We start from the raw sequence: 13,815 nt of genomic DNA on the forward strand, positions 1-13,815 counted from the left end.
GGGGCCTGGCCTGCAACCCACGCATGTGCCCTGCCTGGGAATTGAACTGGTGACCCTTTACTTTGCAGTCCGGCACTTAATCCACTGAGCCACACCAGCCAGGGCAGTTTGAGTTTCTTAGTAATGAACATTTTTATCGGTTCCCAGTTATATTTACTAGCAGTCTTTGTAGCTATTTCTCAGACAAAACAACAGAAATCACTTCTTGTTTACAAAGAAATAATTTTCCTTTGCTAGAGTAAAATGATTCCTAACCATTTATTTCTAAAGTACTTAGCTCTCCTCTGGCCCGGAATGGACTGTTGTGCTTTCTAGATTACCTCTGTGCATTCATTTCAGAAGCACATATTATTGAAATACAGATATAAGAACAAACTTCATAGAATTAATCTTGTCTCTAAAAAGTGATTACAGATTAAGACACAGGTAGAATTTTATGTGTGTATGTTTTAATGTTTTGGGGTTTGTTTGTTTGTTTTATGGAAGACAATGGGTACTTCCTAAGACAACATAATAATTTGTGTGTAACGAGGTAATTAGTATTTGAGATACTAAATCCCTGAGGTTCCTGAAATAGCAACCAGGACTTTCCACCTTGGCTAGACTTAGAGAAAAAAGGATTTTATTTAGGGAGCTTCTAATAAAAACTGAATTCAGAGTGAGGAAAAAAGTGAATTTAAGTGTGGGTAGTCAGGATTATACTAAGAGTATATTGATAGATGGCTTTAGAAAGAGAACCAGAAACGAAGACCTGGGGAGACTGAGAACCACTGTGCGCTGTTAAATCTCGAAGCTGAGAAGTCTTCACAGCAGAGCGGCTCCTGGGAGATTCCCTCCGGGCACGGCCCAGAGGTAGCAGCAGCAGCACAGGCGGAGGTGCTGCTCAAGGCACCAGGGAGAGTGGAGAGGAAGCCCAGGCAGCTCTGAGAGTCGTGTGCCCTCTCGGTAGCGAAGCAGTCAAAAAGTACAGGCCCTCCGTCTTCAAATATTGAAAGGGAAAGAAAAAAAAAACACGCTCTTGGGGGGCGGTTTGGTCTCATTTGGTTGTGTGTGTGAATCTGCTGTACGTTGTACTAAATTACAGCAGACAGAGCAGGAGAAGGAGGCTTCACCCCAAAAAAGAGAAGAGGCGTGAGCCCTGGGCACTCGGGGTCTCTGGAAAGGTGACTGTTTTTCTAACCTTTGAATAGCAGTGGCAAAAAGCCTGAAATCGGTAGAAGTAGAGAACCCAAATGGGCCTTATTTTAATTTATGTTTGTCCTTCTACAGATATTTTTTTGAGTATGTACTAAGTGCGAGGCTAACTTGCATTTTTTTGAACTTGTTTTATTTTATCACACTATTTCTAATTTATGTTTCAAATTTTATGTTACAGGTTAAAAGAACCACACACGATGTCCAGAAGTCAGAAGTTTCTCATCTGGCTTTCTGATATGTAAGAATTTTAAGTTTCCTGATATACAAACAAGTCGTCATTTTAGCTATATCTATTAAATCCTATGCTTAAATTTAGTGCAAGCTTTCTACATATAATTTGTAATAAGAGTGTGTTGAGTACCCACTATACAAAGGAATGTGTATGAGCCATTTAGAACTAGCTTACTTACTAGGGAATCTGGGGGAATACTCTCATTGAACTTCAGGAGAAAGCTGAGCACCAACCCACCCGAAGTTAAATGATTTCCTTGGGGTTATCTACCTGGTTATTGGCAGGTCTGGGATATGGTTCAACCTTTCCCTTCTATTTATTTGTTTCCTCTAGCCTCTGGTCAAAAACATAAAATAATAAAAGAAGTATGTATAGTAATACAGTATATGTAAAATGTATATTGACTAATGGCACATTTCTCAGAAAAATCTGTACCAAGATTTAGCAGAAAGAAAGCCCTACCTATAGGGTTATTCTCTCCCTCCCTTCCTCCCTCCCTCCCTTCCTTCCTTTCCTTTCCTTCCTTCCTTCCTTCCTTCCTTCCTTCCTTCCTTCCTTCCTTCCTTCCCCCTTTCCTTCCTCCTCCCTTTCCTTCCTCCTCCCTTCCTTCCTCCTCCCTTTCTTTCTTTCCTCCTCTCTCTCTTTCTTTCTTTCCTCCTCTATCTCTTCTTTCTTTCTTTCTTTCTTTCTTTCTTTCTTTCTTCTTTCTTCTTCTTTTCTTTCTTTCTTTCTTTCTTTCTTCCTTTCTTTCTTCTTCCTTCCTTCCTTTCTTCCTCCTCCCTTTCCTTCCTCCTCCCTTTCCTTCCTCCTCCCTTTCTTTCTTTCTTTTTCTCTTTCTTTCTTCTTTCTTTCTTTCTTTCCTTTCTTTCCTTTCTTATTTTTAGAGAGAGGGGAATGGAAGGAGAAAGAAAGGGAGGGAAACATCAGCGTGTGGTTGCCTCTCACATGCCCCATACTGGGGACTTTGGCCTGCAACCCAGGCATGTGCCCTGACTGGGAATCAAACCAGTGACCGGTTGATTCATACCCACTGAGCCACACCAGCCAGGGCTGGGCATCTACTTTAAAGAAAATGCCTTCCTGGCTGGAGTAGCTCAGTGGATTGAGCTCGGGCTGCGAACCAAAGTGTTGCAGGTTCGATTCCCAGTCAGGGCACATGCCTGGGTCGTAGGTCATGGCCCCCAGCAACCGCACATTGATATTTCTCTCTCTCTCTCTCTTTCTCCCTCCCTTCCCTCTCTAAAAATAAGTAAATAAAATCTTTAAAAAAAAGAAAAAGAAAATGCCTTAATTTCTAAGACGTGTTGAGTTTATTTTTAAGTAAAGAGCACAAAGTTATTTTGCTATATTTTGTTGTAAAATGGAACCTTGAATATTTAAATAATAGTCTTTAGTGACAGCCATTTTAATTTAGCTCCTCTTTCAAAGAGATGAAAAACTAATTTTATCTTTTCTCTGTGCCACAGGGCTTAAATTGTTTTTGTTTTGTTCCTGATTTAATTTCTAGTTTTCAAGCATTATTATAAAAATGTTTTTAATTCACATGATTAAATGCACATGATTTTTAGTTTCTGTTCTTTAATCATTCTAATAAACATAAACAGAATAGAAATTAGACATGTAACTTTTCAGTAGAATTAGTTCCCAAGCTTGCTCAAGAGATTTATATTCTAAAAGTTCACTTTTAAGTTGGTTATCTGGAGCTAAAAAAGAAATGCATTTTTGCTATACATAGCATAGTGTAATTAATAGACGTTAGGTTTCTAAGAAAGCTCACACAAGACTAATCGTTCTGTAAATGAACTGTGATGTTATAGAACTTGACCCAAGTTTACCATCTTACTTTAACTTGCAAATTTAGGAACACAGACTGCATTGAGCTGCTTCCATAAGAATGGGTCTCTTGAGGATCTAATGGCAACAAGGAGCAGAAAGAAGGTCCTGGTTATTCACCAGCAAGCAACCAGCAGCAGTGAAAAGAGATCCAGCATTTAAATATAAATGCATCCACAGCATCGGCTGTTATTCCAGGCCATTGTTTATATTGCGGAAGCATTGGGATCCAGTTCAACTAGGAATTATAAAACTCTAAATTGACTAAACTAGGACTAAGGACTAATTTTAGTCCTTCCTAGGGCTAAGAAGTACCTAAATCTGTTCTCCTTTTGTTTTCTAGTTTACTAATGAGAAAGGCTTTGTTTGACCACCTCACTGCCCGCGGCATTCAGGTAAATTTCTGGGATGATGCGTCTTGGTGACAGCATAGTTTACCGGTTTAACACAAGTGAAAGGGACAGGGACTGTTAACTGACTTAATTTGGTCCCAACTCTGCTGACGCTGCTTTGCCGGTTGACATATGGGAGACCTTAAGCTCTGCCTTACCGCGAGCAGGAAAGCGCTGGCCCCTCAGTCAAGTCCATTCACGTAGGCGCAGGTGAGAGTGAGGAGCTGAAGGCAGAGGGCGGGGCAGGGCCCATTCAGAGTGATGATTTCATGAAATTGCGTGTTTAAAAGATTGTTTCTTAAGTGTGCTGAGGTTGTAGTGGATAAACGTTATTATAAAAATAACTTTCTATCTTAACATTTCTTCTCATACTTCTCATGCTTCTAATTTTCAGGTGTATATTTGGGTATTAAATGAAGAACAAGAATACAAAAGGGCTTTTGACTTGGGAGCAACTGGGGTGATGACAGACTATCCCACAAAGCTTAAGAATTTTTTACATGACTTTTCAGCGTAGAAAAGGAAGTCCTCAGAAGCATTCAAAGAAAACGTGAAAAGACCTAAGAAAAAATGTTTCACCATCATTTTCCTAAGCCATTTCCAGAATGGTAAAAGGTTTAATCAGTTAAGTTTTATTACCTCATTTTTAAGCCTGTCTGAGAATGTACACACAATATATTGTGTATTTATTTTAAATAATATTGCATATTTTGCATTTGTAAATAGTTTGTTTAGAAATAACTGATTGTAAGATATAAGTAGAGGATTATCGATCAAGATTTCTGTATCTGATTTTATCATTATAAGTAATTCTGAAATCAAAGACTCTTGGATAATTTAATAATTTCACTGGAATAAAGTTAGCTAGTTAGTGAAACAAAACCATGGGAGTCCGCTCCAGCTGTTTTGAACTGTCATGTTATTTCTCGGTGCATCTTAGTCAGCGGGGCACGTGCAGTGGCAGGAGAGCTGGGAGATCCGCACTGTGGTTCCCTGGCAGGTTGTAATGCCCACGGAAAGCAGACTCGCAGAGGGAGCCGAAAGTTTATTACTTGATCACAAATAAAGTCCTTGGACTGGATTAGATTTCTGGGTTGCTGTTGTTAATGGGCATTCTATTTAGAATCTTCTCCAGGTGTGTAACTGTGGTTTTGTTTTTTGTTTGTTTTTGTTTTTTTTTTAAACATTAAATTTGGACTTATCAATTGTAAATTAACACAAGATCCAAATAGTCACATTTTTATGTTTCCTGTAAAGAAATGTAAATTTTCCATTTTGGGTAATGACTGAGTGTTTGGGCCTACACCTAGATTTTAAATAATATCTTGAGTCCTAATAATATGAACCTGATGGAAGTGTATATCATTGTTTTTAACACTTACAGTATAAACTACCTGTTCTGATCTTTAAAAATTTATTCCTCTGAGTATTAACATGGAAACGGAATTTCCCAAAGCATTAGCTCTCACTTTCTCAGGTTTTCTGATGTGACCTCATGTAAATCTGTTTCCGGTCTTCTCCACTGACTCTCATGGTCTCTTTGGGATGTGAACGTGCTCTGGACCATTTAGGGTCTTTTACCTGGATCCACCTCTCGTCTGGGGTTCGCAGGTTCACTGCTGTGAAGGATGATCTTACTCTCGCTTATCCCTGAGGACACAGTAATGTTTGCTCTTTTGTTTAAACTGAAATAAAGTTTTCCAAGAACAAAGTAAGTGTTCTTCATTGTTGTTTGCAATTGTAAATTGACACATCCCTTGTAGATTCTCTTTTGCAGAATTTGGTGAGGTGATAAACTGATGAATGAATACACCTGTGGTTTCTCCCTAGCTTAAAGAGAATTTGGAAACACTTTTGTGGCAAAGAAGTTGCTTCTTGGCACGTGAACAAATAGCTTGGGCAGGTAATCTATTAAATCAGTCATTTTCACTTTTTTTATAATTTACGGTTATAGTTGCTAATGATCATTTTGATCATATTTGATATAATTCTTTTTGTTATTTCTTCTTATTAAGTTGTGCTTTGTTGTGATTCAGAGCAGTTCATATTATAGGGCCAGCATATATTTTGAGTCAACCCGTAGAAGATAAAGCACACAGTATGGTAAAGATGTTTAGAAAGCCATATTTTAAAAGTTTGATGATTTTAGAGTCAAGGTGACTGACTTTAAATTACTTTTTTTTAAATTATTATTATTATTATTTTATTTATTTTTTAGAGAAGGAAGGGAGGGAGAAAGAGAGAGAGAGAGAGAAACATCAATGTGCGGTTGCTGGGAACCGTGGCCTGCAACCCAGGCATGTGCCCTGACTGGGAATTGAACCTGCGATGCTTTGGTTCACAGCCCGCGCATAATCCACTGAGCTATGCCAGCCAGGGCAACTTTAAATTACTTAATGAAAGTATAGTATCTATAACAAGAGAGGATATTCATTATCAGAAAACATCTGAATACTTTTCTGATTGGGGTATCATGTTTTAAAGGAGGCTAAGAATCCTTTCATTTTGAGACAGCTGTTGCTAGGCATGGTGGGCAACGTGGCCAGGAACGCTGAAGAAGTGGTCAAACGATGTGATTAGACCCTTCTGCTGAGACGAGGCTGGCACTAGATTTGCCAGAACCAGCTACAGGTATAGGCCAGCATGTCAGTAGTATCCCAAGTATATGGCAATTGCACACCAGTTGGCAGACATTTCAGTAAGCAACTGGCATGAGGGGGTTTTCACATGAAGCAGTAATAAGAGCTTCCCTGTAGGACCAGAGTCCTAGGCATGTCACCAAGGCAAAACAGGACACGAGGTACCAACCAGAACTAGGACCCAGGTCTTGGAAAGAAACTCGTTTAATAGAACTGAAGAACAGAGTGATGCCACTGGACTAATTACAGAGGTAAGTTGGTACTGAGGCCCAGAGCTATCAAAACTCTAATCTCTAGCTAGGGCTGGTTCTAGAACTTGGGGTGAGTGTCTGGTAGCCAGAACTGGAGAGAAAGAATGGCTGCAGAGAGCTGGGATAAGAGAACATAAAGCATAAATCTTGGTGTGCTCGAATACGGAAAACCATCAGAGTTGTGCGACACGGTGGCCCTGGAAAGGCACGTTAAACAGTAAATAGTCAAGCGAGAATCAGCCGCGGATAAGAGTGCCGATCGAGGGGGGGTGGCAGGTTGAAGAGTTTGTTCCGAACTGGAAGTCTTATGTCTTAAGTAGGTGGCTAAACTCGAGACATTAAAAACAAGAACCCAAACTCCTAGGCAATAATACGAGAACATCATTTCAGCACCGAAAGGAAAATGTACATAGCGGTCTGACACTAGGCACCGAACTAGACGGGAACGAAAGCGGTCAGATCCGAGTCGGGAAGGGGGTCAGGATGCGGAGAGCGGTGGGGTGGGGTGGGGTCGGGGCGTGTCAGGGTCCACCGTGGAAACTGTGTGATTATCTGACCACTGCGCCGTCAGACACCGAGTGTTAGAGACCGCCCAAACCAGTGCCAAATATTTTTGAATGTGGGCTGTAATTTTTTAAAAATTTAAAAATTAAATAAAAAAGAATGCTTAGGGCATACCAAGAAAATTCATAAAGCCACTAGTAATGTTTAGCTTTTCTGCCTCTTTTATACAGCACTGACAAACTAACACTCGGAAAGTTAGATCATCTACTGTAGGGGTTGAGGATGAGTCACCCCAAGATGTGTCTCTGGTATGCAGATTATTTTGAGCTAACGGCAAGCAATAGCATGGTGAACACACAATACAATATACAGATGATATATTACAGAATTGTACCCCCCAAACCTATATAATTTTATTAACCAATGTTACCACAATAAATTCAATTTAAAGAAACGAGTAAAAACAAGAAAATTTTAAAAGGCAAGCAAGACCCTATGAGCCCAAGAGAAACCTCTGCCCCCTCCCCACAACTCCATAGAAGAATCTGAATTAGGGGCTTTGCCCATAATAAGAGATTATCAAAGGTGACCTTTTTTAAAAAAAGATGTTATTTATTTAGAGAGAGGGGGGGAAAGAGGAAAAAAGAGAGGGAAACATTAATCAGTTGCCTCTCGCACACCCGCAGCTGGGGACCTGGCCCACATCTCAGGCATGTGCCCTGATTGGGAATCAAATTGGCAACCTTTTGGTCTGTAGGCCAGTGCCCAATCCACTGAGCCACACCAGCCAGGGTCAAAGAGAACCTTTTCTGACTTACCTATATGGCAGGTAAACTACTAATTACTGAACATCAGTAATTAGTGACACTCCAAGGTGCCTTACCTCACCCTTAGTTCAGAATGTCATATGTACCTCATTTTAACTTCCCCTGACTCTCTCTTGTATGTGGGTATCCTGACTCTTGTGTCTCTGTGGTATGCAGATTATTTTGAGCTAATGGCAAGCAATAGCATGGTGTGGGGTTCCCACGCATACGTATGTGTTACATTTAGTTATTTTCTCTTGTCTCATGTAGATTCAATTATTACAGCAGCAGAACAAACCTTGAGGTCAGAGGAAAGTTTCTTCCTCACACTGTAATCTAAAGTAAAGATAAACACCTAGACTAGAGAATACAACAGAAACCAGGCCAAAAGGCTAAACAAATTCAGCTGACATTAGATTGCATAAAAATTAACGTGGCAATACTCTATAGGATGAGAGACTTGCAGCAATCCAGGCATGAAGCAACAAAGGTCCAGATAAAGATAGTGGCAGCGTAAGTCGGAAACGTCACCCTCCATGTCTCTGAAAGGGAAGAAGGGTTAGTAAGAGTCGGTGACGAGCTGAACCCTAAAGGAGAAGTGAGAGTCACTGCCAGCTCCAAAGCTGCAAGAAAATGTGGAACTTGAAGAGGGGAACCAGTGGGTGGTAAAATGGTGAATACGCTGCTCTCTGAAATGACAGAAAGGCATTTGAGTGGCTGTGCTGTAGGCATATTAGCCCTTAGATGAAAGGGTGAGTGCAGAGGAATAGGTTTAGGAGTTTTGTGTGTTTTGTAGGGATGAATTTGCAAAGCCAGCCCTTTGGAGGCGATGTTAGTTCCGTCTCTATGCGGGATCCTACTTGCTACACGAGCGGGTTGCCTATGTGGTGAATAACAGTTCATACCATAGTGAGATGGAATGATAACATACTTCCCCATGCATTTATGCCTTCATCTTCTTTAGAAAATACGGAACTCTCAAAACAGGCATAACTTAGTTCATTGTATTGTTTATGGAAAGAATGCAAATACCCTGGCTGGTGTGGCTCGGTGGATTGAGCGCTGACCTGGGAACCAAAGGGTCACCAGTTCAATCCCCAGTCAGGGCACATGCCTGGGTTTTGGGCCAAGCCCCTGATGGGGGGCATGTGAGAAACAACCACATACTGATGTTTCTTTCCCTCTCTCTCTCCCTCTCTGTCTAAAAATAAATAAATAACATCTTTAAAAAAAAGAATTGCAAATGCATTGTTCTCATTTGTAACAATAGTTTTAAATGTAGTTTCCTGAAGCCCTAGGATAGAAGACAGGGTATACAGACAGCTTCTGCCGGGTGAGTGGGGCAGTCAGGCTCGGAGCAGGCTGCGCAGGTTACCCACCGCCAATCTGACCAGAGCTGCTCTAGTTTTTCTGTTTGATATGTGAACTCTTGCTTTTACAATCTTTGATTCCTCTTTTCCTTCTTCCCTCCCTTCCTTTCTTAACTCACTCTAAAGCCTTTTTCATTCATTCAGTTCCTCAAAGGCTTATGGTCCTTTCTGGTCAAAACTTTTCAAGAACAACCCTGACTGGCGTAGCTCAGTGGATTGAGCTCGGGCTGCAAACCAAAGCATTGCAGGTTCGATTCCCAGTCAGGGCACATGCCCTGGGCACATGCTGATGGCCCCCAGCAATGGCACACTGATGTTTCTCTCTCTCTTTCTTCCTCCCTTCCCTTTCTAAAAATAAGTAAATAAAATCTTTAAAAAAAAAACTTTTCAAGAACAGTAAGCGGCTGGGGAGGAGCATAAGATATGGACAAGTAATCCACAAATGTAAACAGTCAACAGAAAATGTTTGCCCTCTCCAGTAATCAAAGACCTATATGCTAAAAAAAAAACATTAAGTGAGGTGCCCGTTTCCAACTCAGATGGACACGCGTGAAAGCATTGTCGAGAGGCACGGAGAAACAGGCACGCGTGAACTGTTGGTGGGAGTGTGAGTTGGCAGAACACTGAGGGTCAATCTGAACACATTTTAACTGAGACATTCCAGTGCTGGGAAAACTGTCCTAGGAAAACAGCGGGACAAGTGCCTGAAGACGCGTACGCAGGGTGAGACGCCGGAGTCAGCCTGAACGCGCAGCATCGAAGAACTGGTTACGTAAATGACGACAGGCCCATAATGATGTAATTAAGATAGTACTGTTTTTTATCTACCGACATGAAATATTAAGTGCAAAGACTGTGGCACGAAACTGTACCCTGCATAAACAAAAATGTTTACACACATGCATTTTAAAAGTGAGACGATAGCTATCAAAGTATTCATTGTAATGATGGAATATGAGTGACTTTTTCAAATTTGTTTAGGTTTTTCTAATTTGTGTACACTAATAGAGGTAAATGATTTTACAAAATAATTTTAAAATAAAAACTTTTCTAGCTTCTACAGGTTATTTGATGTCCAAGTGATTCTCTCCAAATTCTGCTTTCTTTCTTGAGGAGAAAAACCTTTCACTGACAGTCTGGAGTTGGCAAAGGAGCCCATAGTTTCTCCTTTACAACCAATGAGGAAAGAGGGATCATGGCTTTGCTCTGGATATGACCCAGGGACTGACCTGAGCTTTTAAAAAAGTTAAAATTCCACAGCTCATTTACTTGTTAATTTTTTTTGCTCTACTTTTTTTTTTAATGCATAGTTTGGGGTATTTTTACATGGTCATAATCATACTGTATGCACACTTTAAATTGTTTCCATTGAGTATAACATGAACAGTTTCTCATGTCATAAATTCTTTTCAAAAGATGGGATGCTATTTAATCAAGTAGATGTGCCATCATTTAAAAAAATTTTAATTTAAGTTGTTTCTTATTAATTATTACAAATAATGCTGTAATGAACATTCTTATGTAGACCTCACTCCCTCACTCAATCATGAAATTCGAGATACAGAATCCATGTCCTTTTTTCCAAACCTACTTGCCCCATCCTAGTACAAGCCACCACCATCTCCAGCCTGAAACATTGTAACTGCCTCCTCCCTCCCCCGATTTTAATGTAATTTATTTTTGACTAGGTAATACATTTATTGGCTTGCAGAGTACAAACGGATATACAGTGAAACTTCTCTTTGCCACTCCTGTCTTCCAATCGCCAGTTCCCTCTCTTGAGGAAATAGGAACTCAATATTATTATTAATTTGTGCAGTACATATTCACTGAGCACCCCTTACAGGCCAGTCACCTAGGAGACCTGGAGGTACAATGGGAAACAAGATAGACCTGATGTACGTGTTGCAGATGGAGGCGGGGTCCAGGCTCTTGGTGGCTGCGAACAAAGAACTGGGTTGACCACACAGATATTGTAAAGCAAAGTAGGTGGGAGATTTATTAAGGAAAGATCACTTCCCAAGAAGTGGGAGCAGGCCATCTCCGGCCAGGGAATGGCTCCCTTCTTTTGGAGGGTTACCGGCTTTATAGCATTTTTACTTAAGCTTCTACACATGCAGTTTCCCACAATCCTCCTTGATTGCCCACTTGGGGAGGAAACCACAGTGCTAATTATTATCAGGCGTCACAAGGCAGTTCTCAGACATCAGGATGCTGACGGGTGGCAGCAGCTGTTTCAGGGTTTCCTACTCTTACCTCCTGCCTCAACTTCCACCTGAGACATGGTTCTCAAAAATCCTTTTTTGGGGTTGCTGAGGAGGGATGGTTTATCTTCTGTATGTACTTCCTCCTGGAATGGGACAGGAGACCCTGCCTGATGAGAACCGTGAAACTCTCACCCTATCTTACCTAGTGGTTGGGGAGGAATTCCTGAGACGGGCGTGGATGCTGGGTGTTGTAAGGTGTTCGTATCTATCGGATAACTTAGGGCTTGGTTGATAACTAATCACCGTCATCATCCTGATGTGGTGAGTCTGGAAGATATAAATGTTACCAACAGGTTAAAGATGCAAGGGCCAAAGATTAATAAGCCCCAACTGAGGTTCACTTATCTCTCTAGCTGATGGAACTAATACCAGGTTGCAAAGACTGGAGAGCACTGAATGGTACGAACTGAGTCTGGTGAAAGGGAGCCATTCATTCAAAGGAACTGGAGAACCAGGGCATTTGAAAAGGCCATATCAAGTGAGCTGTGTTCTGAACGGGGAGGCTTATAAATGCATGAAGTGGGGAGCCAGTGGAGAGAGACCGTAGATATTGGAGGGAGAGGACATGTGAGAAAAGATCTCTTTCGAGACCAAATGGGCTGTGTTTATTCAAGAAATATGCATGAATGCCTGCCATTCCAGGTTCCTGGGTCACTCCAGTGAACTGTACAGAACAAGTCCTGCCCGCCTTAGGGCTTTTGACCTAGTTAGCAGGTGATCGAGAGCTAAGAGGACAAAGCAGCATCTTTTTTCTTATACTCCAGGGTAGAATCAGAGTCCCCAAAACTGGGATGTTTTGCACTTGAGAGAGGATAGAAGAGCTAAGGTGTCTTAGTCCACTCAGGCTGCCATAGCCAAATACACGGACTGGGTGGCTTAAAAGACAGAAGTTTATTTTCTCAGTTATGGAGACTGGAAGTCCAAGATCAAGGTCCAGCGTCGGTATCTGGAGAGACCTCTGTTGTTGGCTTGGAGACAGCACCTTCTTGCTGTATCCCCACATGACCTCTCCTCTGTGTGCGCCCGCAGAGAGAGGCCTCTGATTTCTCTTCCTCTCCCTACAAGGACATCGGCACTGTCAGATTGGGACACTTTCCTTATGACCTCGTTTAACCCGAAGTACATCCTTGAAGACTGCATCTCCAAATATAGCCATACTGAGGGTCAGGGCTTCAACACATGAATTGGGGTGGGGGCCACAATTCAGTCCACACACATGGGGACGGTGGTCAAAGTGGGGAGCTGGAAACGGGCAGGGTAAACTGAGGGAATCAGAGAGTCGGAGAAGGAAGCACTAGCAGCTCACCATGGAGGGGCTCGGAGAGAAGTCTAGTGTGGCCGGGGGGTGTCAGAACCCACGTGTTCCCTAGTTTCCTAGGATACCTACTTGGAGATTTACGGACAACTGATACCAGACAAGCTCATGGGTGGCTAGAGAACAACAACAACAACAAAAAACCCTTTGCTATGTTTGAATTCACATTAAGCTTCACATAACAGTGAGTTTGAAAGTTTGGGTATTGCTGAACAGCAACATGTTCCCTTTATACAAATATCCAGATTTTCCTCACTTTTACATACATTCTCATGTGTTTCTTACAACAACCCGCTAGAGTAGTCGATGTCACATTCCCATTTTTTAGATGAAGCTGACGTGAGGGACTTGACGAGGTCAGCTGCCGGAACGGGTGTGGCTGGGTCTTCTTCACCCTCCCACCCACTCTGGTTTTTCTGCTTCGTCTTCCCGTCACCACTCACTGCCAAGAGGAACACCAAAAACCGGGTGGAAGGGACGGTTATGTGATCCTATGACAAGTGGACTTTTCCACATAAAAGCTACAGAAGAGGAAGTTCCCGCGTGTCAGGTGCACTCACCGCTCTCTGACTCGGCCGGGACAGTGTCGGTCGTGCCGTCGGTGGCCCGTGTTCCCATCGGTAACCGACACCTTCGACCGTGGGGGTACATGCAAAACCGTGCCACCGCTTTTTTGAGAAGTTAAGAAATCTCAGATAAAAACAGAAAGTGATAGTAAACATTTGTGAGTCTAACCCTGAGAAATGACAGCTGTTAACAAAACCTTTCGGGTATAATGCCACCAGAGCCCTGGGCCCAGTCCCGCCGTCCCTCCCGTTCGGCCGGTGGGGACCCCGAGCACGCGGTCGGAGAGGCAGCAGAGGAGGCTGGGATGGGTCCTCTCTAGTGCTTTCCTGTGAAGGTCACTCACTGCGGGCCGACTGAGTCCCTTGACTGAAGGGCAGGTGCATTGCAAGGTGGCCTCGTCTCCAGGACGTTCTCCTTCCAGCTTCCAGTAACAGCCCCCGCT

At 42.2% G+C, this 13,815-nt stretch overlaps 1 protein-coding gene across 1 annotated transcript in view; it reads left to right on the top strand.

Moving 5' to 3' along the window:
* The window catches only part of GDPD1 (glycerophosphodiester phosphodiesterase domain containing 1), a 42,055-nt gene extending 36,686 nt beyond the window's left edge, over positions 1–5,369 (top strand). The window contains exons 8-10 of the mRNA XM_028521576.2: positions 1,376–1,435; positions 3,606–3,657; positions 4,049–5,369. Of these exons, the coding sequence (XP_028377377.1) occupies positions 1,376–1,435; positions 3,606–3,657; positions 4,049–4,171 (235 nt within the window). The 3' untranslated portion in view covers positions 4,172–5,369. The remainder of the gene's footprint in view (positions 1–1,375; positions 1,436–3,605; positions 3,658–4,048) is intronic.
* Positions 5,370–13,815: the final 8,446 nt, after the last annotated feature.

The sequence above is a fragment of the Phyllostomus discolor genome, chromosome 8 (genome assembly GCF_004126475.2).
Source record: "Phyllostomus discolor isolate MPI-MPIP mPhyDis1 chromosome 8, mPhyDis1.pri.v3, whole genome shotgun sequence".
Taxonomy (NCBI): domain Eukaryota; kingdom Metazoa; phylum Chordata; class Mammalia; order Chiroptera; family Phyllostomidae; genus Phyllostomus; species Phyllostomus discolor.